The sequence below is a fragment of the Callospermophilus lateralis genome, chromosome 1 (assembly GCF_048772815.1).
Source record: "Callospermophilus lateralis isolate mCalLat2 chromosome 1, mCalLat2.hap1, whole genome shotgun sequence".
NCBI lineage: Eukaryota > Metazoa > Chordata > Mammalia > Rodentia > Sciuridae > Callospermophilus > Callospermophilus lateralis.
Genome location: NC_135305.1, coordinates 180,632,493 through 180,658,782, shown reverse-complemented (window position 1 = coordinate 180,658,782; position 26,290 = coordinate 180,632,493). Strand labels below are relative to the sequence as shown.

The window sequence follows — 26,290 nt, the reverse complement described above, 5'->3', positions numbered from 1 at the left end:
CCTTAATTTCTCCTTCATTTCTGAAGGACAAGTTTACCAGATATAGTATTGGTTGACATTTCTTCTTGTAGCACTTCGAATATATCACCCCACTTCCTTCTACTATATAGGTTTCTGCTGAAAAATTCACTGATAATCTTGGGGAAACTCTTTTATACATGATAAGTTGCAGGTTCTTACTGCTTTCAATACCTTCTCTTTGTCTTTGACTTTTGAAAGTCTGATTATAATGTTTCTCAGTGTAGTCCCTTTTAACTTATCCTAATTACTATTCATTGAGTTTATTGACTTTGTATGTCCCTTTCTTTCCTCAGATTTTGAAAGTCTGGGGCCATTATTTCTTCACATTAACTTTCTGCCCCTTTCTCTCCCTGTGTCCTTCTGGGGTTCCCATAATATATATGGTGGTCCACCTGATAACTTGTTTTCAAGTTAGCTGACTCTTTATTCTGTCTGATCAGTTTAATGTTGAACCTCCCCCTAAGGAATTTTTCAGTTCAGTTATTGTACATTTTCTGATCCATAATTTTTATTTGATTAGATTTTTTTAGTTTGTATTTCTTTGTGGATATTATCATTTTGTTTTTCTGGTTTAGTTTAGTTGACAGTATTCCTTTTTAGTTCATTGAAGTAGTTATTTTAAATTCTGTATTAGGTATTTTATAGATCTGTATTTCCTTAGGGTTGGTTTCTGAAGTTTATTTTATTTCTTTGCAGGCCACGTGTCCCTGTGTCTTTGCATCCTTTGGATCTTCTATTAATATTTGGGCATTTGAAAACACAAGCTACTTCTCCCAGTCTTTATGACTGACTATAGGCCAGGGAAGACCTTTACCAACCAACCTGGATCTCTAGCCTAAGACCTTTCAGACTTTTTCTTAGAATGTATCTTTTGGGGGGTTGTGTGTGTTTGTATGTAGGCACACATGTGCTTTTTAAATTTTCTTTTTTAGTTTTTAATTTTTTAATTAGTTATATATGACCGTAGAATGTATTTATGCACTTTGATATATCATACATAGATAGGATATAATTTCTCCTTTTTCCTAGTGTACATGATGTAGAATCATATTGGTCATGCAGTCATATGTATACATAAAGTAATAATGTCTGTTTCACTCTACTATTCTTCCTATCCCCACATTACCTCCCTTCCGCTCCCTTACTTCCCTCTACCTAATCTAACTCTATTCTTCTCTAGTGCCCCCCAACACTTATTGTGAACTAGATCCACATATTAGAGAAAACATTCAGTCTTTGGTTTGGGGGGATTGGCTTATTTCACTTAGCATAATATTCTCCAGCTCCATCCATTTACCGGCAAATACCATAATTTCATTCTTCTTTATAGCTGAGTAATATTCCGCTGACTTTATATACCACATTTTCTTTATCCATTCATCTATTGAAGGACACCTATGTTGGTTACATAGTTTAACTATTGTGAATTGAGCTGCTATAAACATTGATGTGGTTGCATCACTGTAGTATGCTGATTTTAAGTCCTTTGGGTATAAACCGAGGAGTGGGATAACTGGGTCAAATGGTGAATCCGTTCCAAGTTTTCTGAGGAATCTCCATATTGCTTTCTATAGTGGTTGCACCAATTTTCAGTCCAACCAGCAGTGTGTGAGTGTGCCTTTTTCCCCAACATCCTTGCCAACATTCATTGTTGCCTGTATGCTTAATAATTGCCATTCTGACAGGAGTGAGATGAAATCTTAGTGTAGTTTTGATTTGCATTTATCTACTTGCTAGAGATGTTGAATACTTTTTCATATATTTGTTCATCAATTGTATTTCTTCTTCTGTGAAGTGTCTGTTCAGTTCCTTAGCCCATTTATTGATTGGGTTAATTGGTTTTTGGTGTTAAGTTTTTTGAGTTCTTTATATATCCTAGAGATTAATGCTTTATTGGAGGTGCATGTGTTAAAGATTTTTTTCCCATTCTGTAGGCTCTCTCCTCACATTACTGATTATTTCCTTTGCTGAGAAGAAGCTTTTAAATTTGAATCCATCTTATTTATTGATTTTTCATTTTACTTCTTGCACTTTAGAGGTCTTGTTAAGGAAGTCAGATCCTAGGCCTACATGGTGAAGATTTGCACCTACTTATTCTTCTATTAGGTGCAGTGTCTCTGTTCTAGTGCCTAAATCTTTGATCCTCTGTAAGTTGATTTTTGTGTAAGGTGAGAGATAGAGGTTTAATTTCATTTTTCCAGCACTGTTTGTTGAATAGGCTGTCTTTTCTCCAGTGAATGTTTTTAGCACCTTTGTCTAACATGAGATAACTGTATTTGTGTGGGTTTGTCTCTATGTCTACTGTGCCATTGGTCTACATGTCTATTTTGGTGCCAGTACCATGCATGTGCTTTTATTCTAGTGTATGGAAGAGTTTTTTGACTGTCTTAATTTTCTATTCTCAGGCCCTTTTGTTTTTTGTTTTATACCTTTGATTTTGATCTCTCGCTCCCCTTGCTGCTGTCACCCACTAAGGCACATGCCTGTTTTCTGTGGTGTGGTGAGACTGGGAGAATAATTCCCAAATCCTGCCTCCATATATAACTTGAGTTCAGAATTCTGATTTGTCCTAGGGCTGTATCACCTGGCTTGGAATTCTGATAGGAATAACACCATAGGTAGGATATCAGCTTGGAGAGACTCCTAAGAGGATCTGAAGCTTCCTAGCCTGTTCTCTTGCTGCTGCCACTTGCTATATTTTTCATTTGTAAAATATGAATTATACAATCTGTTCTATAGATTATTGTGGTTAAATTGTAACAAGTATTCTTGTAATATGCCTGGCATATAATTACTACTTTGAAAATGTTAATCCTCTTTTTATTGGGAGATAGTTTCACACATGTTTGAATACTAGTTTTACATACAGTGATGATCATGGCAATAAGTTAAAACTAATTATGTTGTATTTTCTATTTGTTTAGATATATTAATAAGTATAAAACTGATATGATTAGATATAATACTTCTTTAAAAACTACTAGTTACTCTGGTTTTGATGATAGAAAATTATTTCCAGGAACAATTCAGCCTACATATTAGAAAATAGCTTTACTAGGAAAAGACAGTTTTATACAATTAGAAAATATTGAATTCTTGGGGGAGCGAGTACTAGGGATTGAACTCAGGGGCACTCAACCACCGAGCCACATCTCTAGCTCTGTTTTGTATTTTATTTAGAGATAGGGTCTCACTAAGTTGCTTAGCACTTCACTTTTGCTGAGGCTGGCTTTGAACTAGCAATCCTCCTGTGTCAGCTTCCAGAGCCACTGGGGTTACAAGCATGCACCACTGCATCCAGCACATAATTTAATTTTAATCCTCACCATAATTAACAAACTGCTCAGAAGTTCCTGAAGTTTTAACAGTCTGTTCTAACAAGACTATACAATCAGTTCCAGCACACTACTGAGTCCATATCTTTTTATCAGTTGGAAATTTTGGTTGCAGTTGATAACCAAACAAAAATAGTTCATAGTAGTTTAAGCTAAAGAAGAAGTTAATAACTTACAAGATTCAAGTGTCTGTAGATAGATTGTCTTTTGATATGGCTGAATTTAGGGCCTCCAATTATGTCTTCAGTAATTATTCTTTTCTAGTACAACTCTTATTCTTTTGTCTTCCTTCTCCAGCAGGCTTAATCCATGAGGCAAGTACAATTGGCTTCATGAATTATTGGCCTTTGTATCCTTCATCTCAAAACAAGAATTCTTTTTGTTTCAACTCCATCTCAGGCCCCGAAGCAACACTATGACAGGGTTCTACTTAAATAATGTGCCTTCTTCTGAATCAATGTCTATGCCTAGGGGATTGGGGAAACTGACTAGTTTGGATAACCCACCTAGGGAATGAGAGAAATGGAGACTTGATTGATAGCCCCACTAGAAGTAGGGAGACTTATTGTCCTTAAAAGTGTTGTCAAAAGAAGGAGAAAGGGAGGGAAAGAAAACCAACATAAGTCTATCACATTCTACTAATAAGGGCATTTTACTTTTAAGGGTCTGTTGAAAAATGTGGGCATGAGAGGCCAGAAGACAGTCTTTCTAATTACAGACACTCAGATTAAAGAGGAAGCTTTTCTAGAAGATATTGACAGCATGCTCAATACTGGAGAAATACCTAACATCTTTGCTGCAGATGAAAAACAAGAAGTAATGGAGGTAAAAAACTTTTGGGGAAGTGCTGCTCTTACAATAACAGTTTTCTCATCTTGAAACCTTTCCTCTGTTATTCAGCATAAATATAGTTTGCTCAATTAAAAATTTAAAGTATATTAATTTAATACATCATTTTGGTGAATTTTGAATGCATCTACCATGGTTACAAGGTATAATTTTTATAATTCTTACCTTCATAATAATGGAAGTTTGTTTTATCTGTTTGATATTATTTTAGCATGTGTTATAAATGATTAGAGAGTTTAAAATTGTCTCTTAAATTGATAAAAGTAAACATGATTTTAATGCTATTCTATTAGCTTTATGGCTTAACTCTGGTTAGTAAAAGTTTCTGAAGACTTAAACTCCTTATCTTATAGTTCTGATATATCTGAAAGTCAGGTTTATGATCTAATTGATGAAAAATACACTTACGAAGCATCTACTACTGTCAGATGTCACATACTTTGATCCCAATCTTTCCCACTAAGATCTCTGCTAGTGATTTTTCCCTTCCTCATTAGTATAACTGCTCTTATCTACAGAATTTATCACTCAAGCTTGGATGTTTCATTCTCAGCCTCTAGTAATAGTATCTGGAGTGGAATGAACTCACCCTTCTTTGTAATAGGAGCACAGCTAATAGTTCCTTGTGCAAAGAGTTGTTGAAGTCTGAGACTCAAAGAAAATGAAACATTTATATAGTGTTAGGCACTTAGAAAGCCTTAGCAGTTATGGCTTGCTTATGTTGAAGAAGAAGAAAATAACAGGGAAAAATTCAAGTTATTTGATTTTACCCAGGCGATATCAGGAATGTGGAGAAGGTTGCCGATGAAGGGTAGTTCTCACAGGAGAAATTCACCCTTCTTATTTACACTCAAAGGGTTGTTACCTTGGAAGAGTGGGATTTCCTAAGCTTTGCCAAGCTCCCCTGGTTACTTTAATAGTTTTGTCTTTTCCTTCTATCAGTTCATTACTAAACCTTTCCATTCCTTCACTCTTTCTCGTATATTCACATTTTAAATATATATATATAATATTTGTTTTGTATTTTTGTTTCTTTTGTTGACTAGGCTGGGTTCAAACTCTGGTGCTCAAGTGTTCCTCCTTAACATCTCAAGTAGCTGCAACTACCAGTACACACTACCATACATGGCTTATATCTGTGTGTTTTTTCTAATTTAACGCAAAATTCCTCCATTCTTTCTATGCACCCCCCCCCCCAATTATGGACCAGCATCCACTTATCCAAGAAATTGTTTGGCTTTTGGTTTCTTGGGATTGGCTTACTTCACTTAGCATGATATTCTCCAACTCCATCCATTTACCTGCAAATGCCATAATTTTATTCTTTTTTAATGCAGAGTAATATTACATTGTGTATATATGCCACAGTTTCTTTATCCATGCATCCATTGAGGGGCATCTAGGTTGGTTCCACAGTTTAACTATTGTGCATTGAGCTGCTATAAACATGAATATGGCTGCATCACTGTAGTATGCTGATTTGGTATTGACCTTTGGGTATTGATGGAGGAGTGGGATATCTTGGTCGAATGGTAGTTCCATTCTAAGTTTTCTAAGGAATCTCCATACTGCTTTCCATAGTGATTGCACCAATTTTCCATCCCACCAGAAATGGCATATACCTTATTTTTAAAAGTTGCATGAAATTCCAATACATGGATGTTTGATGTTTTTAACTAGTTTCTTATTGACTCTTCTTGTTTCTGTTGGTTTTCTTTTCCTCTTACAATGTTGAATTATAGTTCTTAATCTATAGCTTGGTGAATTTTTGAGATCCTCTTTTGAAGTAAATTCTTGGCAAATATTTGTTTTTATTTTTATTAATATTTTTAGTTATACATGATATTAGACTCTATATTGATATATTTATACAAGAATGGAATATATTATATTCTAATTAGGATCCAAGTATTGTGGTTGTACTTGATGGTTTCACTGTGGTGTATTCATATATGTACATAGGAAAGTTATGTCAGATTTTCCGCTCTTTACTATTCGTATCCCTGCTCCCTTCCCCCTTCACTGACCTATCTTTAATCCAATGAACTTCTGTTATTCCCCTCTCCAACTCATTATTGTGGATTAGCAGTCACATATCAGAGAAGACATTTAACCTTTGGCTTTGGGGGATTGGCTTATTTCACTTAGCATGATAGTCTCCAAATTCATCCATTTACCAGCAATGTCAAAAGTCATTCTTTATGACTGAGTAAATACTTCATTGTGTGTGTATACCATAACTTCTTTATTCATTCATCTATTGAAGGGCACCTAGGTTGGTTCCATAGCTTAGCTATTGTGAATTGTGCTGCTATAAACATTGATGTGGCTGTGTCATTGTAGTATGCTGATTTTAACTCCTTTGGATATATATATACCAATGAATGGGATAACTAGGTCTAATGGTGGTTCCATTCCTAGATTTTTTTTAGTTGTTGATGTACCTTTGTTTTTTATTTATTTATATGTAGTGCTAAGGATCAAACCCAGTGTCTCACACATGCTAGGCAAGTGTGAGCCACAGCACCAACTCCCTCATTCCTAGTTTTTTAAGGAATCTCCATACTGCTTTCCAGAGTGGTTGTACTAATTTGCAGTATGAGTATACCCTTTTCCCCACATTCTCACCAACATTTATTATTACTTGTATTCTTGATAATTGCCATTCTAGTTGGAGTGAAATAAAATTTCAGTGGAGTTTTAATTTGTATTTCTCTAATTGCTACAGATGTTGAACATAAATGTTTGTTTTAAATTATTGAATTTGGAGTTGGAAGAGATTTTGTAGGTAATAATTATGCCAAAGCCATTCTGTTGACATAAAAGCAAAAATTTAAAAATATTTATTGGAAGTAATAAAACTTCTTCCTGTTCTAATATATATTAATCTTGTTATCAGCAAATCTATTATTAATTACAAGTTTTTATTTTCTTATATTCTTTAGGGTGTTCGTCCAGTAGCTCAGGCTGGCAGTAAACATGAAGAACTCAGTCCTTTAGCACTGTTTGCTTTCTTTGTGAATCGCTGCAAAGATAATCTTCATATTGTAGTGGCCTTTAGCCCTATTGGAGATGCTTTTCGAAATCGCTTGAGACAGTTCCCATCCCTCATCAATTGCTGTACCATTGACTGGTTTCAGGTTTGTAATTTTGGTGACAGAGTGGAATTTTAACTAACTCTTGGAATTTTACTTAAGTCTTATTTAAGCTCAATTAATATATATTCTGTGTTTTTTGGTAAACTACTATAAAAACAAGCATAGTGCTTAGCAGAGGTACATGTTTCCCACAAGGAGCTCATATTCTTAACTAGAAGATATGAAAAGCAATTAACAGTCAAAATTAAAAAACCATAATGTTCGGATACAAAAGATATGCATATAAAGACAGTAAATCTCTGAAGTATGAATTACATACAGTGGTATATTAGGTACCAATAGGAGATTATACAAATGATTAATAAAATATATAATTACATGATTAATAAAATTAATTTATGATATTAATTTGTTTTTTTTTACTTTTAACTTTTTTATCAATTTTGTGTTTTAAAACTAATTCCATTTTAAAGTTTATATATGTGTGTGTGTGTATGTTTTGCCTCAAAAGGTCATAATTAGTTTTTATTCTAATATATTGGTTTATATATGCATATATGTACATAAACATATGTACATGTATATTAGTTCATATGTATTCTACTATATTAATAATATATAATATGTTTTAATATTATGTTATATAATGTATATTCTAATAGTAGGCAATGTATAATTTTAGAATATAAATATTATAAATATATTTGTATATATACATGTATATGGAGAGAGAGAGAGGGGGGGGGGGGAGATTGACTGATTGTGAGAAATTGGCTCATGTGATTACAGGGCTGACAAATCCCCAAATCTGCAATCTGCAAAACTGGAGTCCCAGAAGGGTCAATTGTGTATTTCCACTCTGAAGGCCATTAGGCTCAAGACCAGAAAGAACTACTCTTTTACTTCAAGTCTGAAGTCAGCAATAAAACCAATATCCCAGATTGAAGTTAGATAAAAAGGAGGATTTCCTCTTATTTGAGAGAAGTTCAATATATTTGTTCCATTTCAGCCTTCAGCTAATTGGATGGGGCTCACTGACCTTAGAGAGCACAACCTGCTTCATTAGTCTACCAATTTAAATGAATTAATGTAAAAACATCCTGACAGAAACACCTAGAATAATGTTTGAACAAATATCTGGATACCTCATTGCCCTGTCAAGTTGATATATATAACTAATAATCATGAGAGGATAGCATGTGCAGAGGCAGAAGGATGGAGGAAAAATGGCTCATTTGGGCAACTTCACCTAGTTTGGTATAGCTGACTATTAATGAAGGCCCCAGGAATTAAGTTGGAGTTTTGGATGGGTGCCAGGTTATAAAGGAAATTATAACAAAGATGTCATAATGGCATTAGTATATTTTTAGCTAATCTTTATTTTAGGGGAAAAAAAACACTTGGAGGTTGTATGGTAGAAGTATTGGATTTGGGCAAAACAAGAGACAGAAAGATCAATTGAGCAGCAATTTTAGTAATGTTGGCAGCAAATGATGGTATTAATTTGTCATCGCCTGTGTAGGAGCACTAAATGTCAATAATCTTGAAAACAGTAGCTCATGATGCCTTCTACTTATTTGTTTTATGCCCAAGAGAATGTGGACTATACATTGAACCTGGATAATTTCTTTTAAAAGTTAATTTCTGGAACTAATTTATCATGAATTTTATGTTTAAAATCTAATTCTGACCTTTTGAGGATTACATGCACGTTTTATCAGTGGATGTTCTAGTGTGTTCATACAGTAACAGAAACTATGTGAAACAATTTTGCTTTATGTAAACTATATCTTAGTATTGCTTCTATTAAGTAGACAAAATCCAAAACTATACAAACATAATCTGTCCAACCATAGTCTTCTTTTATAAAATCTTATAAATACAGTCTGTAACTTCTGGGTGTTTTTTTTTTCATAACCATGATATTTGCAGTTCTATTATAAGTGAGTCATACCTACTGGGAAAAATTTGAAGAAAATGAGTCTTGAAAATAAGGGATATTAAATAGGCAACAGAGAGGAATAAAGACTTTACAGGGGAGAAGGCTGGGATTGTGGTTCAGAGTTAGAGTGCTTGCCTAGCATGTATGAGGCACTGGGTTCAATTCTGGTTCTCACCACTATATATAAATAAACAAAATTAAGTCCATTTAAAACTAAAAAAAAAAAAAAGAAGAAGAAGAACTGAGGAGAAAGAGCCTGTGTCAGTGGAGCTAATGGCATTATTTGGGACTTGGGTTTGTGAAACTCAGGAAGTAAGTGTAAACTGCTATGTGTCATGTACCCTCCCACCCCATGGCTGAGTGGTTCATTTCTAATCATGCAGGTTTAATACCATTTGTAGCCATTACATTTTTTTTTTTTTTTTTTTTTTTTTTTTTTTTTTTTTTAGTTTTAGATTGACCGCATGCCTTTACTTTGTTTATTTTTTGTATTTGGTGCTAAGGAACAAACCCCAGTGCCTCTCACATGCTAGGAAAGCACTCTGCCACTGAGCCCCAGCTCAGAAGTTAGAATATTTATGATTAAAGGAAAACTAATAATATTACTATGTCTTCCCAAAAAGGGATGTATCATCTCATATAGAAAATAGTCAAAAGTATCTCCAGTTTTACTTAATTTACAGGTTCAACCATGTTATCTGGGATCCAGGTTCTTTCCATCTTTTTGCTCTACCATTCTCAGTGCACTCTGTTTCATTTATTATCGTGATAAAATGATTGCTGTAGCTATGGGGATCGCACCCTTAAGAAACAAGGTTGAGAGACCTGAAGGCCCTTTTCCTACTGCGTCATTATACACATGAACCACCCAGCCACAGGGTTGGGGGGGAGGATTTCGAGGTCAAAGTCAGCCTCAGCAACTTAGCAAGGCCCTAAGTCACTCAATGAGACCCAATCTCTAATAAAATATTTAAAAAGGGCAGGGGATGTGGCTCGGTGGTTAAGTGCCCCTGGATTCATCCCTAGTACCAGGAAAAAAAAAAGAATCACCCAGAATACAAAGATAAGCCTCTAAGAATTTAATGATATGACATTTAATCTTTATTTTACAAAATTTCTTCATTCCTAATATAATAAATCCTAGAAGTCTCTTTTAGGTTTAAAAATGTATCAGAACAATAATGTTGCATGAATGTAATCTATTAATAAAAATCTATATAATGGGGCCAGGTGTGGTGGTGCATGCCTGAAATCCCCAGTGGCTTAGAAGGCTGTGTCAGGAGGATCAAGAGTTCAAAGCCAGCCTCAGCAAAAGTGAAGTCCTAAGAAATGAGACCCTGTCTCTAAATAAAGTACAAATTAGGGCTGGGGTTGTGGCTAAGTGACAGAGTATCCCTGAGTTCAATCCCTGGTCCCCCCAACCCCCTCCCCAAAGTATATAATGGCAATATGTGCTTAAAACTTTTTTACTAATAGGTTGCTTCATCAAAAAGATTGAATTTGGGGAGCTAGTATTATAGCTTAGTGGTAGAGCTCTTGCCTCGTACATGTGAGGCACTGAGTTGGATCCTCAGCACCACGTAAAAATAAATAAAATAAAATAAAGATATTGTGTCCATCTTAAAAAAAAATCTTAAAAAAAAAAAGTTTGAATTTGGGACTGGGAATGTAGCTCAGTAGCAGAACATGTTCCCTCATGCTTGAGGCCCTGGGTTCAATCCCCAGCATTGCCAAAAAAAAAAAAAAAAAAAAAAAAAGTCTTAAAATAAATATTGTTTTTTCTAAAAGAAAAAAAATTACAAGCCTTTTATTGAATCTAAATTAAAGGAAATCTGAAAAATATTCTAATGAGAAAATGAAAGTTACTCATTAACATTTAATTAAATATTTGTTGCAAAGTGTTCTTTTAGGGACTGAAGGTATAGCACTGAGAAAAAGTCCTTGCTTTCATGAATTTTACAATTTAGTTCAGGACTGAGGGGTAGACCAACAATAGATGAATAAATGATATGCAAAGTATTTGTAAGTACTAAGAATAAAACTGATTATAATGTTCAGAGTAATAACAGAAGGAATGCTGTTTTAAAAAGAGTGCTCTGGGGGCTGTGGATGTCGCTCCTTGCTAGCACATGTTTAGCATGTGTAAAGCCCTGTGTTTGATTCCCACCACCAAAAAACAAAAACAAAACAGCTGAAGGTAAGCAAAGTGTTTGGTGTTTTTGTGGCTTTTTAAATAAAGCATCAGTATCCCACGTTCTTTCTGCTTTATTATCTTTAACATGTGATTTTCATTCTCAAGGTCAATTTATAGTCTGTAAGATGATTGGTAGACCTCAAGTTTTCATAACTGTAGTCCAGACAACAAGTAGAAGAATAAAAATAGGACAAAAAGTATGCAGACCAACTCTGTAACCCTCTAAAGACTTTTCTCTGACGTCCTACCCAACAAGTGCTTATGCTCTTCTGAATTACAAGGGAATCTAGCAATTGTTGTCTTTTAGCTGGACATATTGCTATCCAGAATAAAATTGGAGTCCTAAGAAGATGATGCTGGGTGGACAACTAGAATTTTCTGCCACTGGCATGCATTCAAGTAGAAGAGTTGGAAAAGCAGTGTAATATGTCTTTAATATTTAAAATATCATTGATTCTTCATTTATATTGTGGTATCTTTATTTTTAAATTAATTCATAAAAATACTTATTAAATCTTTTATAAACCTAATAAATATTGTGAACTCAGTCCTCCTTATTCTATTTTTCTCATTAAGGCCCTAATTTTCTCAATCCCAAATTCTTTTTCTATAGGAATTCACTTATATAGTTGGATTGGGACTGCTCACCTTTAATTTCATAACTTTTCCCCCCGATTTTTAGCCATGGCCTGAAGATGCTCTCGAACTTGTAGCTGTGAAATTCTTAGAAACCCTGGAGCTTACTGAAGTCGAACGAAGAGAGATAGTTCCAGTCTGTAAACACTTTCACACCTCCATTATGGACCTTTCGGAGAGGTCAATAGTAATAAATTTTAAAATGACATTAATGCCTTATAGTTTAAAGCATTTCTTTCTGCTAAAGTCCAAATTTTTAATATACTTTTTATTTCTTCTTGTTCTTTCTGATCATTTAATTAGTCAAAACCTTCAGCCTGCAAATAATAGAAAACTATTTGATCTAGCTTTAATAAAAGGGGGGATTTTATTATAAAGATCCAGGGGTGTTTCACAAAGCTTAAGGGGAAGTATACAGCTGGATCTTAGAAGTAACTGAAAAAGGCTGGTGCGGTGGCGCATGCCTGTAATCCCAGTGGCTCAGGAGGCTAAGGCAGAAGAATTATGAGTTCAAAGCCAGCCTCAGCAACTTAGCAAGGTCCTGAGCAACTTAGGGACACCCTGTCTCTAAATAAAACATTAAAAGAGCTAGGGGTGTTGCTCAGTGGTTAAGTGCCTCTGGGTTAAATCCCTGGTATCAAAAAAAAAGTAATTGGAAGAGCAGGTGTTAGAAAGCCATGGGTGGGGAGAGGGCTGGGGTTGTGACTCAGTAATAGAGCGCTTGCCTAGTACATATGAGGCACTGGGTTTGATCCTCAGCACCACATAAAATATTAAAATAATGATATTGTTTCTATGTATAATTAAAAAAAAACTTAAAAAAAAAACATCAGGACCCCAGAATGTTTAGTTTTTCTTTTTCTTTTATTTAGCTACTTTATTTTTTTCTTTGGTTGTTGTTTTGTTTTCCTGTTTCTTTTTTTTATTAATTTTTTTTAGTTGTAGTTGGACACAATACCTTTATTTTATCTATTTATTTTTAATGTGGGTTGAGGATTGGACCCAGCGTCTCGCATGTGCTAGGTGAGCACTCTACCACTGAGCCACAACCCCAGCCCTGTTTTCCTGTTTTTCATCACTCCTTCTCTCTGGGCATCTGCTTTCTTGTTTCTTTTGTAGACTGCCTGGTATACTTCCCAGTACATTTGGAAGAAGCTGGCTACCTCTCAGCTCTCCAGTTTACTTCTTGCAGTTACAGTTATAAAGAGAGACTAGAAGGTCATTTCTAGCTCCTTATTCCAAATTTATTCTAAATAAATGATTAGTCTTGTTTGTGTCCAGTGCTCAACCATGGCCTGATCAGTTGTGGTTAGAGTAGCAGATTTTGTAGATCAAACATTGTTGACCAGGCACCAGGTAGAAGTTCTTAGAAAGAGTTGGCTAGTTGGGGTATAGATACTTCTAGAATGTCCTTTCTAACTCTGTTCATCTGACGTACTCATCTCAAGGATGAGTAACCCTAAGTACCCATGTTATATTGCCTGACAAGAATCAAATAGCCAGCACAGTTGGTTTAGACAGTGGCTGTAGTGTGCTATAGTTCATTTACTTACCATTAAATATCATTGTGTGGTAGTCTTATAATTTTGGATTTATACCATTCAAGCATTGTGTAACATACTTGTGTCATGGAGTGATGCTTGGAAATTTGTTGGAAATTTTCTCTTTCCAATTCTACTTGCCTACCTCTCACAATATCTTGGGTCACTTACAGGTTTAGATCCCAGTGAACAAAATGTTAGGGAGGAAAAAAGTCTGTATTGTTTGTACAATAATTCACTTTTTGCAGACATCTTCACTGGTTTATGTTTTTAAAATATGTCATTCTATTTAATATTTTGCAGATAAGAAATTAGGATATGGTTATGTGCAGAATTCTGGAGTCTTATGAAGTTCAAGTACTTAGCACTTCTACATAAAATTTGACTTTCATTCTTAAATGTTTGTTGTTAAGGCTCTGTTGAATTTACCTCTTTATGAAACTTATTACTTACAGGAATATATGTTACCTGTCTCTCTTTTAGGTTCTTGCATGAGTTAGGAAGACATAACTATGTTACTGCTACTTCTTATCTTGAACTTATTGGTTCATTTCGACAGCTTTTGACTAAGAAGCGACAAGCTGTCATGGAAGCAAAACAACGATATGTAAATGGTCTTGACAAATTAGCTTTTGCTGAGTCTCAGGTAAATTTGATGAGCTGCTCAAAATGGTAATATATACTGAGAAATACAAGAAATAATAACAAGAGTTACAATTGATTGGGAATTTGTTATATGCATGCTTTTCACATGCATTCTTTCAATTATTCCTCATAACAACTCCATAAGATCATCACCATTATGATTGTCATTTTACAGATAGAGTTACATTAAGAAACATTCATTAAATTGCCCAGACCACACTGTTTTAGTTTTAGTTAACTTTTTGGCATTTGAGAAAATATAAAAAGTCTGTGTTGACTTTTTATTAATTATAAGATTTGGGTTTTTTTAAAAATCAAGTGCTGGTAATACTTATTAGTATTAGTTTAGTATAAGTAATAGAAGTTTTTGTTGGTTCATCTTTGCACTGTATACCATAATAATGGTATAATAGGGATACCTGAGCTACCCACTTGTTTTCTGTCTGCATTTCTTCCATGGTAACTGCATTCTCCCACTAGCCTGTCATATACTCTAGAATGAGAAAATTTTTTTAAGATTTTTTTTAGTTGTTGATAGGCTTTTATTTTATTTATTTATGTGCAGTGCTGAGAATCGAACCCAGTGCCTCACACATGCCAGGCAAGTATGCTACTGTTGAGGCACAACCCCAGCCCAAGGAAATATTTTTGTGAGAAAAACTGGCTACGTTCTCATCATTTTGTTGATCATACAAAGAACTGTAAAAACATTAAGATTTTCTGCCCCAATACTTTATGATATGTTCAAATTTGTATTTTCTATGTTTGATTTTAGTAGCTATTATAGCAATGGAAACTTAATACAAACTGTCTATTTAGGTTGGTGAAATGCAAATTGAGCTTGTTCAGTTACAGCCCAAGTTGGAGGAAGCTAAAATTGAAAATGCACGTATGATGCAGGTAGAGTATCCTGAATGTTTTTATTGCCATCAAAGGACAATTGAAATATGTTAACTTTGTCTTGAAGATAAGCCCTCTCCCCACTTTTATCACTAGATCCTAGGGACTTAATCCTTTTCTGTCTCACTGTGTCCCGTGTGAGTTCATTTTTTTAAAAAATTATTATTATTATTATTATTGTAGATTTTTACAATACCTTTATTTTTACTTATTTATTTTTATGTGGTATTGAGGATCAAACTCAGTGCCTCACACATGCTAGACAAGCGCTCTACCACTGAGCTACAACCCAGCCCAATTTGTTTTTGAAGAGGTGTGAAGCCCATTTCCAAAATAGCTCACATATATTTGCATTTCTCATTTTACCCCAGAACTTTCTAGCCTTCAAAATAATATGTTGGATGACTTATTTTTACATATTCTTTTGCCTCTAGGATTGAGAGAGTAATTGAATGCTTGCAGAATTGTCTTTATTTTTTTTCTTTAGATAATTGAAATAGAATCTGCAGAAGTGGAAGCAAAAAAAAAGTTTGTGAAATTAGATGAAGAGATAGCCAGTGGAAAGGCTGAAGAAGCCCAAGCTCTAAAAAATGAGTGTGAAAGTGATCTAGCTGAGGCAATTCCAGCCTTGGAAGCAGCTCTGTCTGCACTGGATACACTTAAAGCAAGTATTTGAATTAGTCACTTTGTGTTTCCTCAACAAAGTAAAACTGTACAGGTCTTTGGTTAGTTACACATAGTTCTGTTTCTTTAGGTGGTATTGTTTTTGCTCAGTCAAATGAAACTTGTCTCTTGACAGTTCTTTGATATATTGTTATATGTTTGCTTTTCATATATTATTTCTAATTTTCAATCAGTATGTTCCATTGAGAATAGGATAAAGAGTCTCTGAGAGGCAAATGTGATTCTGTACAGGGACCAGGAAGTACATGTTAAAAAGAGTGGTTACACAAGGGCCTGGATTCAATTTCTAGCATGGAAAAAGAAAAAAGAAAAAGATTGTGTTGTAATTTCTTCAGTCTTCTATACATGTATGCACAGAAAAACTCAAAAGTTATTTCCGATGCACCTGTCTGTACCACAATGTGTTATATAGGCGTTTTGACAGGCTCTTTAAGCAAGACCAGAATAACCTCACCAGAGAGAACAGGAGAGAGAGCATCTGTTGACTAGGGAAGCCCAGTGTAACATGGGAGCTCAGGATATTCAGACAACACCACCCCCCCCTTTTTTTTTTTTTTTTTTTTTTTTTGCACCTTCTTTCCTAATCAGTGCCCTAACTTTTATGTAATAGACCTGAAAGACTGAACTCAGCCTATGGGTAATTCAGTATCTCAAAGGATTAAACTATGTCTTGAAGTTACATCGGTTTTTTAGTAGTTTTAAAATGAGATTATCTTAGAGCATTTATAGAAACTTCCTACTGTTTTGTGTCATGAACCAGGAATTTAAAAATTAGTTGGTTATTTTCTTTCTTTATGCGCTCTAGCACATTTAAAAGCCATGTGTACTCTATAGTCTTTCTTCATTCCTTTCTTAGAGATTTATCACAGCAACTACTCAGTTTGACAAAGCCTTGTTTGTTTGTTTTTTAAAGAGAGAGAGAATTTTTTAATATTTATTTTTTAGTTTTCAGTGGACAAAAAATTTATTTTATTTGTATGTGGTGCTGAGGATCAAACCCAGCACCCTGCACATGCCAGGCAAGTGCATTACCACTTGAGCCACATCCCCAGCCCCAAAGCCTTGTTTTTTATAGGCACTCCTTTCTAGACATCCAAGACCATTAATTTAAGGAACAGTTTTATTACTATGTTCCATGAACTTTTAGCACTCCCTCTTCTGATACAGGATTCTTGATGCCTTCAAACCCCACCAGTTCAGTTCATTAATCCTAGGCTCCTCTTTGCTTATGAGTGTGTTGCTTGTACCCTTTCTGGTATGCAAAACCATATTATATAATTTAGAATTCAGTTGCAGGGAACAGAGTTGACTCTATTTAGTACAAGTAGATAAGGATTTTTAAAGGGAATTTTGTAAATGGATTGCAGAATTGTTGGAAGAGCTATAGAAATAGATACTATATTAAGCCACTAGAAATGTCTCACAAAGCCAAATTATTGACATTGTATACTAGATTAACTGTTCCTCTGAAAAGGTAGCCAACAGAGCCTTTCTACAAGCTACACTGCCTCCACTATAATCCATATCAAGAAAATGGATACTTCACACTATCACTTTCCCCATTTATTGTCTGAATTCTGGTTTCACTCAAGTTATCTGATTGTTCGAAATAATTCTCACCCAGAGCTCTAGTTGCATATGAAAGAAAGATATGTAGATGTTAATTTTCCAGCATTTGTATCATTGCAAGAAATGTCAGAAGGATATTTATGTGGGAATGGGTAATAAATAAGTGAATCTTTAGTGTCTATCATAACAATAAATGCCGTTTTAGAAATTAAGTTTAGAAGTGGGACCTATTTCATTATTTTGTCAATAAAACTAATGTATATGGGCAAATACAGAAATAAATCTTTATCTAAATCAGGGTTCTTAACCTGAGTTTTAGATAATGGGGGCTTGGTTATGTGATTGTACATGGGTAAAAATACATTTTCTGCAAGGTTCAGAGCTGTCATCCTCATAAGAATCTATTAACCCCCAAACATTAGAGAACACTAGTCTTAACCTGTGATAAATACTGTTTTGGTAATTATTTCATAACCATACAAAGCAAAATAAAAAAAATCACAATTTTGAATGAAAGGGTATACTTCATTATTCCCCAAAATTATTTTTAAAACTCTCCTTATTTGAAAATAAACTATTCTGAAGATGTCTTGTTTTCTTTTGGTTTAGCCATCTGATATTACAATTGTGAAATCAATGAAGAATCCTCCATCTGGTGTTAAACTAGTTATGGCTGCTATTTGTGTCATGAAAGACATAAAACCAGAAAAAATTTCAGACCCTTCAGGAACTGGAGGGAAGGTAATAACTGGGCCTAGATTCAATCATTTTCCTGAATATATAGGACTTGTTTGTAATATCAATATCAAATTAAATACCAATAATACTTAATCCAGGAAAGAAATACTCCTTTCTAGATTGAATAGATGGAGAATTATCTGCAGAAACACTGTATTCTAGGGAGTATAGTGTCTGGAAAATGTGATTCCAATTGCTTCTGTCTCCTTTTCTGTTTATACAGGTCTCCCTGCCATCTTGGAGTTAGAATTGAATGAACACTGAGATACTTGTACATTTGTAGCTAAGATTCTTGAGGATGTGATACATACCATATAGGTTATATTTCTGAACATTCAAAATATACTGTGTAGTTAAATAAGCAGTATAGTGAAGTTGTTAAAAGCATGTGTTCTGAAGCCAAAATATCTATATTGAGAAATCCTGAACCTCCTAGCTGTGTAATCTTATACAGGATGCTTAATCTCTGTGGAATTCTGTGAAAAGACATCACGGTACTAATGTGAGCATTAGAGTAATTAATATATATGAAGTTCTTATGTATAAAACCTTATAAATAATAATTACAATAAATGTTAGCTGCTATTATAATTATTATTCAAGGATATATTCCTTAAGAAGGCAGGCATAGTATCCATCCATATTACAGACTGATTTTCTTTTCAGGGTGTCATAATGCCTAGGTTTGAATTCCTAAATTGAAATCTTTTTCTTTTCTTTTGTCCTTTCTTCCTCCATTTCTTTTCTTGCTTGCTTTCTTCTTCTTCTTCTCCTTTTCCTTCTCCTTCTTCTTCTTGCCATTCTATCCTTCATTGAAATAATAAAGAAAATAAATAGGCTCTTGTCAAGTTATTCCCATTTACATGCACCCCCAGTTCCAGTCAGGCTTCTGATAGTAGAAAAAGAATGGTGAGCTAGTTATTCAACATCTTTAATTAGTACGTGGCTTTACCCTGTTTCAGATAGAGAAATGTATATAATTTTTGGCTTTCCATTTTCTCTTCTTTTTATTTCATTTGGAGAGCCTAGATAGGTAAGGAGATTGCCTTTAAGAAAAATGCATGAGCCAGGTGCAGTGGTGCACACCTGTAATCCCAGCAGCTCTGGAGGCTGAGGCAGGAGGATTGCAAGTTCAAAGCTAGCCTCAGCAACTTAGCAAGGTCCTGAGCAACACAGTAAGACCCAGTCTCTAAATAAAATACAAACAAGGGCTGGGTTTGTAGCTCAATGGTAGAGTGCTTGCCTCACAAGCGTGAGGCACTGGGTTCAATCTTCAGCACCACATAAAAATAAATAAATAAAAATAAAGATTAAAAAAATACAAAAAGGCTGGAGATGTGGCTTAATGGTTAAGTGCCCTAGAGTTCAATCACTGGTTCCAGAAGAAGAAAATAAAATGCTTGTTGTTTGAAAGAGTGAAAGAATAAAGGAACATAAAAAAATTGAAGTGATAAAAATGTACTTTGTTATATGAAGTTGATGTCTATGTTAGCTTTAGGTTTTCAAAAGAAATGACTACACATTCTCTTTTCAGTATTTAATTTTTTGACAAAAATTTATAATTTCATCTCCATAGTTAAAATATTTCATTTATGTAATATGTTCTCAGAGAAGAATCTTAGTTTCCAAGGAGAGATGTAAGTTGACATTTTGAAAGCATATGAACAGCTTTTCTGGATAATATGTCTTTTTTTTTAAAAGAGAGAGAGAGAGAGAAAGAAGAGAGAGAGAATTTTAATATTTATTTTTTAGTTTTTGGCGGACACAACATTTTTGTTTGTATGTGGTGCTGAGGATCAAACCCGGGCTGCATGCATGCCAGGCGAGTGTGCTGCCGCTTGAGCCACATCCCCAGCCCTGGATAATATGTCTTAAACTTTAAGAAGAAAAATTTTATATTTAACATTTATTTTATTTGTTTTAATTAGTTATACATGACATCAGAATGTATTTTGATTCGTTGTACACAAATGGAGCACAACTTTTCATTTCTCTGGTTGTACATGATGTGGAGTCACACCATTCATGCAAACATTCCTATACCTAGGGTATGATGTCCATCTCATTCCACCATCTTTCCAACCCCCATGCCACCTCTACTCCCCTTACTCCCCTCTGCTCAATCCAAAGTTCCTCCATTCTTCCCTTGCCCTCCGCATTACAAATCATCATCCACATATCAGAGAAAACATTTGATTTTTATTTTGGGGGAAGGATTGGCTTACTTAACATATTCCCCAACTCCATCCATTTACCTGAAAATGCCAGAATTTTATTCTCTTTTATTACTGAGTAATATTCCATTGTGTATATATACAGTTTCTTTATCCATGAATCTGTTGAAGAGCATCTAGGTTGGTTCCACAGTTTAGCTATTGTGAATTGAGCTGCTATAAACATTGATGTGGCCGTGTCACTATAGTATGCTGATTTTAAGTCCTTTGGCTATAGACTGAGGAGTGGGATAGCTAGATCAAATGGTGGTTCCAATCCAAGTTTTCTAAGGAATCTCTATACTGCTTTCCATAGTGGTTGCACCAATTTGCAGTCCCACCAGCAGTGTATGAGTGTGCCTTTTCCCCCACATTCTAACCAACACTTATTGTTGCCTGTATTCTTGATAATTGCCATTCTGACTATAATGAGATAAAATCTTAGAGTAGTTTTGATTTGTATTTCTCTAATTATAAGTGATGTTGAACATTTTTTAATATACTTGTTGATCAGTTGTACATCTTCTGAGAAATATCTGTTCAGTTCCTTAGCCTATTTATCGATTGGGGTTTTGTTGTTGTAGTTGTTGATAAGTTTTTTGAATTCTTTATATATCCTAGAGATGAGTACTCTATCTGATGTGTGTGTGGTAAAGATTTTTCTCCCATTCTGTAGCCTCTCTCGTCACATTATTGATTGTTTCCTTTGCAAAGAAGCTTTTTAGTTTGAATCCATTCTATTTATTGATTCTTGGTTTTATTTCTTGTGCTTTGGGAATATGGTTAAGTAAGTCAGATCCTAATCTGACATGATGAAGATTTGGGCCTGCTTTTTCTTCTGTTAGGTACAGGGTCTCTGGTCTAATTCTTAGGTCCTTGATCCACTTTGAGTTGAGTTTTGTACATGGTGAAAGAAAGAGGTTTAATTTCATTTTGCTGTATATGGATTTCCAGTTTTCCCAGCACTATTTGTTGAAGAGGCTATCTTTTCTCCAATGTATGTTTTTGGCACCTTTGTCTAGTATGAGATAACTGTAATTATGTGGGTTTTTCTCTGTGTCTTTTGTACCACTGGTCTATGTGTCTGTTTTTGTGCCAATAACATGCCATTTTTGTTACTATAGCTCTGTAGTGTAGTTTAAGGTCTGGTATTATGATACCTCCTGCTTTGCTTTTCTTGCTAACAATTGGTTTGGATATTCTGGGTCTCTTATTTTTCCAAATGAATTTCATGATTGCTTCTTCTATTTCTATGAGGAATGTCATTGGGATTTTAATTAGAATTGCATTAAATCTGTAGAATGTTTTTGGTACTATGGCCATTTTGACAATATTAATTCTGCCTATCCAAGAACATGGGGATCTTTCCATCTTCTAAGTTGTTCTTCAGTTCTTTCTTTAGTGTTTTATAGTTTTCATTGTAGAGGTATTTTGCTTCTTTTGTTAGATTGGTTCCCAATTTTTTTTGAGACTATTGTGAATAGGGTAGTTTTCCTAATTTCTCTTTCAGAGGATTTGTCATTGATGTAAAGAAATGCATTTAATTTATGGGTATTGATTTTATATCCTGATACTTTGCTGAATTCATTTATTATAGAAGTTCTTGTGGAATTTTTTGGATCTTTGAATTTAGAATCGTGTTGTCAGCAAATAGTGATAGTTTGAGTTCTTCTTTTCCTATTCGTATCCCTTTAATTTCTTTCATGTAATTGTTCTGGTAGAGTTTCAAGGACTATGTTGAATAGAAGTGATGAAGAAGGGCATCCCTGTCTTGTTCCAGTTTTTAGAAGGAATGCTTTCAATTTTTCTCCATTTAGAATGATGTTGGCCTTGGGCTTGGCATAGGTAGCTTTTACAATATTAAGGTATATTCCTACTATCCCTAGTTTTTCTAGTGTTTTGAACATGAAAGGGTACTGTATTTTGTCAAACATTTTTTTCTACATATGATTCCTATCTTTAAATCTATTGATGTGATGGATTTCATTTATTGATTTCTGTATTTTGAACCAACCTTGCATTCCTGGGATGAAACTCACTTGATCATCTTTTAAATATTTTTGTATGGGATTTGCCAGAATTTTATTGAGAATTTTTGCATTTATGTTCATTGAGGATATTGGTCTGAAGTTTTCTTTCCTCTGATGTATCTTTTTCTGGTTTTGGTATCAGGGTGATACTAATCTCATAGAATGAGTTTGGAAGGGTTCCCTCCTTTTCTATTTCATGGAATAATTTGAGGAGTATTGGTATTAATTCTTCTTTGAAGTTCACTTTATCTGAGTGTAGAAACCCCTGCTTGTTTACACAGTCCATGTGAGTGATACACTTTTTCCCATCCTTTTACCTTCAGTCTACTGATGTCTTTTTCCTATGAGATCAATCTCTTAAAGGCAGTATATTGTTGGGTCTTTTTTTAAAATCCAATCTGCCAGTCTATGTCTGTATTGATGAGTTTAGGCCATTAACATTCAGGGTTATTATTGAAATATGGTTTGTATTTCCGGTCATTTGGATTTATTTTTGGTTTTTAACTTGACTTAGTTTCTCCTTTGACTGGCTTTTTCTTTACTGTAGTTCCTCCCTTTGCTGATTTTCATTGTTGTTATTCATTTTCTCCTCATGGAATATTTTGCTGAGAATGTTTTATAGTGCAGGCTTTCTCATTGTAAATTCTTTTAGCTTTTGTTTATCACAGAGATTTTTATTTCACAGTCAAATCTGAGGCTTAATTTTGCTGGATATAAGATTCTTGGTTGGCATCCATTTTCTTTAAGAGCTTGTTGTTCTAAACCTCCTAACTTTGAGGGTCTGGATTGAGAAATCTGCTAAGATCTGAATTGGTTTCCCCTTATATGTAATCTGAAACTTTTATCTTGTGACTTTTAAAATTCTATCCTTATTCTGCATGCTAGGCATTTTCATTATAATGTGCCTTGGTATGAATTTGTTGTAATTTTGTATATTTGGTGTCCTGTAAGCCAATTCATTCTTCAGGTTTGGGAAATTTTTTGATATTATTTCATTGAAAAGATTATACATTCCCTTGGTTTGTATCTCTGTGCCTTCCTGTATCCCAATAAATCTTAAATTTGGTCTTTTCATGTTATCTTATAATTTTTGGAGGTTTCTTACCATCTTCACTGTGTAGTCAACTTTATTTTCAAGATTATATATTTTGTCTTTTTTGCCTAAGGTTCTGTCTTTCAAGTGATCTAGTCTGTTGGTGATACTTTTTATTGAGTTTTTTAATTGGTTTATTGTTTCCTTCATTTCAAGGATTTCTGTTTTGGGGTTTTTTTTCTCCACAATCTCTCTTTCTTGAAGTAATCTTTTGCTACCTGCATTTACTTTTTTATCTCTTTATTGAAGTGATAATTGTTGCTGATTTGCTCTCTTAAATCATTCTTTACTTAGCCAATCATTTTATTTTTAATATTTATTTTTTAGTTGGACACAATAGTTTATTTTGTTTACTTTTATATGGTGCTGAGGATTGAACCCAAGACCTCGAACATGCTAGGTAAGCACTCTACCGCTGAGCCACAACCCCAGCTCCTCTTAGCAGATCATTTTAACTATGTACACTGTGAACTCCTTTTCTGACATTTCTTCTACTGTGCTGTCAATGGATTCTATTATCATAGCATCTTGGTTTGTTTGGAGCACTTTCTTCCCTTGTTGTTTCATGTTGTTCATGTGTCTTCCCTCTAGCACTGTGAATCCAAAGTATTATAGTTTTTATCCTATAAACTTATAGTGTCCTTGCAGCTTTCCAATACCTCACCTTTAAGAGGGAGATTAATATTAACACCCAATGCAAACAATATGCAGCCTTAAATCAAATAGCTCCTATTTAGATGATTCCAGTTTTGTCGCAATGAACAGAAATGATATATACGATTATTATCTACAATACAAATAGTAGAATTGCAAAAGGGTCTTCAGTTTCTAATGGTAAAGAGAGAACTGGGAGGAGGTGTAGGGTGTGATGTTTATGAGGTAGGAGGTGAGAATATAGAGGTATTAGAGCATAGGAAGAGTGAAAGGAATCAAAAGAAGTTGGCTGTTAGTAGGAGAAAAGAGAGAGACTCTGGGGAAACAGATAAGTGAGAGGAAAATAGAGTAAAAAATAAGAAAAGAAAAAGAAATAAATATTAAAGCATATACATCCCAGTCCTCAGTAACCTGATACAAGAAAAGTACTTAGTTTCAAAAATGTGGAGAATATGAGAGCAGGGAACCAAAAAAGAAAAAGGAAAGAAAAAAAATCTCAAAGGAAAATTGAACATTGTTTCTGTTGGAATTCAATATCTTCTCTGCGTTTCTTCTTATCTGATAGGTGGGGTTTTCTGGAGTTTGGTGATAACTCCACCCTCTGGTGATGAAGGTTACTAAGGAGGGAGGCAGAACTCCTGGAGGCGGTGGGGTATAGTAATTGTCAGTCCCACTGGAAGACTGCACCCCAGGAATCTCCTTTGGGGTCCACTGGTGTAATGCAGAAGCCTGATGTTAGCCTCTAATTTAGTCTCTAAATTGTAACTATCCTGCCCTTACCCTTTCAACTTCCCAATCAGGAACCTCTCTCTCCAGAGATTCTGGGGGCTGAGTGCTGGGACCCGTATACCTGTCGTGGAAAGCTGTTCTGTATCAGGTAGATCAGGACCAGGTGTTGACATCTATAGGCCAGCCATGTAGCTACAAGTACTAGGCTGGGTTGGTTGTTGGGGGGTTTGAGGAACCAGAGGGTCCTGTGATTGCCAAACTGATGAGATCAGGTGATTGGTGGATGTTGGATTGGGGAGGGAGTAGAGGACCAGGCTGGTGTTGAGTCCCAGCAAGTACCCCCCAAGTTGGCCCTGGGAGACTGGTGGACACCAGGCTGGTTGGGTGGGTGAGCTGGGATCAAAATGCCCTCTTGCCGTCTTCCTACCTACTGATCCCGTGCAAGGCTCTTTCCTGCTTCTGCAACAAGTTGGTGGCTATTTGCATACCTAGCAGGGATACCTCTAGTGTAACCAAGCCTGCAGGGACCTTGGTGATGGTCTTCCAGGTCCTGGCTGTTGTTCCTAGATGGAAGCAGCCACATCTCTGGTTGGTGGTAGCAGCAGTGTCAAACCTCTAGGTACCTTGATGTTGACCTTCCAGGCCCCAGCTGGTGTCCCAAAATGGGATCTGCCCCAAGTAAAGATAGCAGTGGTGGCAGCACTTGCAGTGGCAGTAACCCAAGATGATGGTGGAGGTGTCCCAAGATGGAGGCAACCGCTTTCAGAGATGGGGCTATGAGGGTGGGCCATGGGGTGGCATCGAGTGGTCTGTTAAGAGATGTAGCACTATGGCATGCAGTGCTTCAGTGGGTTGCTGCCTCTGGACCCTGTCCATTGTCCCAAGGTGGAGGCTACCATGTAAGGGGTTTGGTATGGTGGTGGCTGCAGTGTAGCAAGACAGAGGCAGGCCCGAGAAGCCACATGTTGGTAGATGGGGAGTTGAAGCATGGTCATTGCTCTGTATGGTGGGTGGGGCCAGCAGGGAAGCTTTTCATATTGAGTATTTTTAATTGCACATTCAGTAAGTTCTATAAATTTTATTTTTAGATATTTGATTACTGGGGACCTAGCAAAAAACTTCTGGGAGACATGAATTTCTTAAGAGATTTGAGAGAATATGACAAGGACAACATCCCAGTGAGTTATATTGTATTTTTTTTCTCTAGATGTGACTTTGCCAAGATGTATAAGATCTTTAAAATTATAGAATGCTTTATAAAACATAAGTAGAAAGTCCTTTTTTAGGATTAAGGTAATTAATAAAAGGACATTACATTTACTAATGATTGTATTATGAGTTGTCATAATGCATAAAACATCACTTTCAGATGATTGGAAAGTTATTTAATATATTACTGGTTTGACTTGAAAGAGTTCT

The 26,290-nt window shown here is 35.1% G+C and overlaps 1 protein-coding gene across 1 annotated transcript in view; it reads left to right on the top strand.

Moving 5' to 3' along the window:
* Dnah12 (dynein axonemal heavy chain 12) overlaps positions 1 to 26,290 on the top strand; it is a 269,851-nt gene that overhangs the window by 157,499 nt on the left and 86,062 nt on the right. Inside the window, exons 43-50 of the mRNA XM_076839530.1 lie at positions 4,020 to 4,181; positions 7,151 to 7,345; positions 12,122 to 12,255; positions 14,100 to 14,262; positions 15,081 to 15,161; positions 15,649 to 15,825; positions 18,024 to 18,155; positions 25,960 to 26,049. Coding sequence (XP_076695645.1) covers positions 4,020 to 4,181; positions 7,151 to 7,345; positions 12,122 to 12,255; positions 14,100 to 14,262; positions 15,081 to 15,161; positions 15,649 to 15,825; positions 18,024 to 18,155; positions 25,960 to 26,049 — 1,134 coding nt within the window. The remainder of the gene's footprint in view (positions 1 to 4,019; positions 4,182 to 7,150; positions 7,346 to 12,121; positions 12,256 to 14,099; positions 14,263 to 15,080; positions 15,162 to 15,648; positions 15,826 to 18,023; positions 18,156 to 25,959; positions 26,050 to 26,290) is intronic.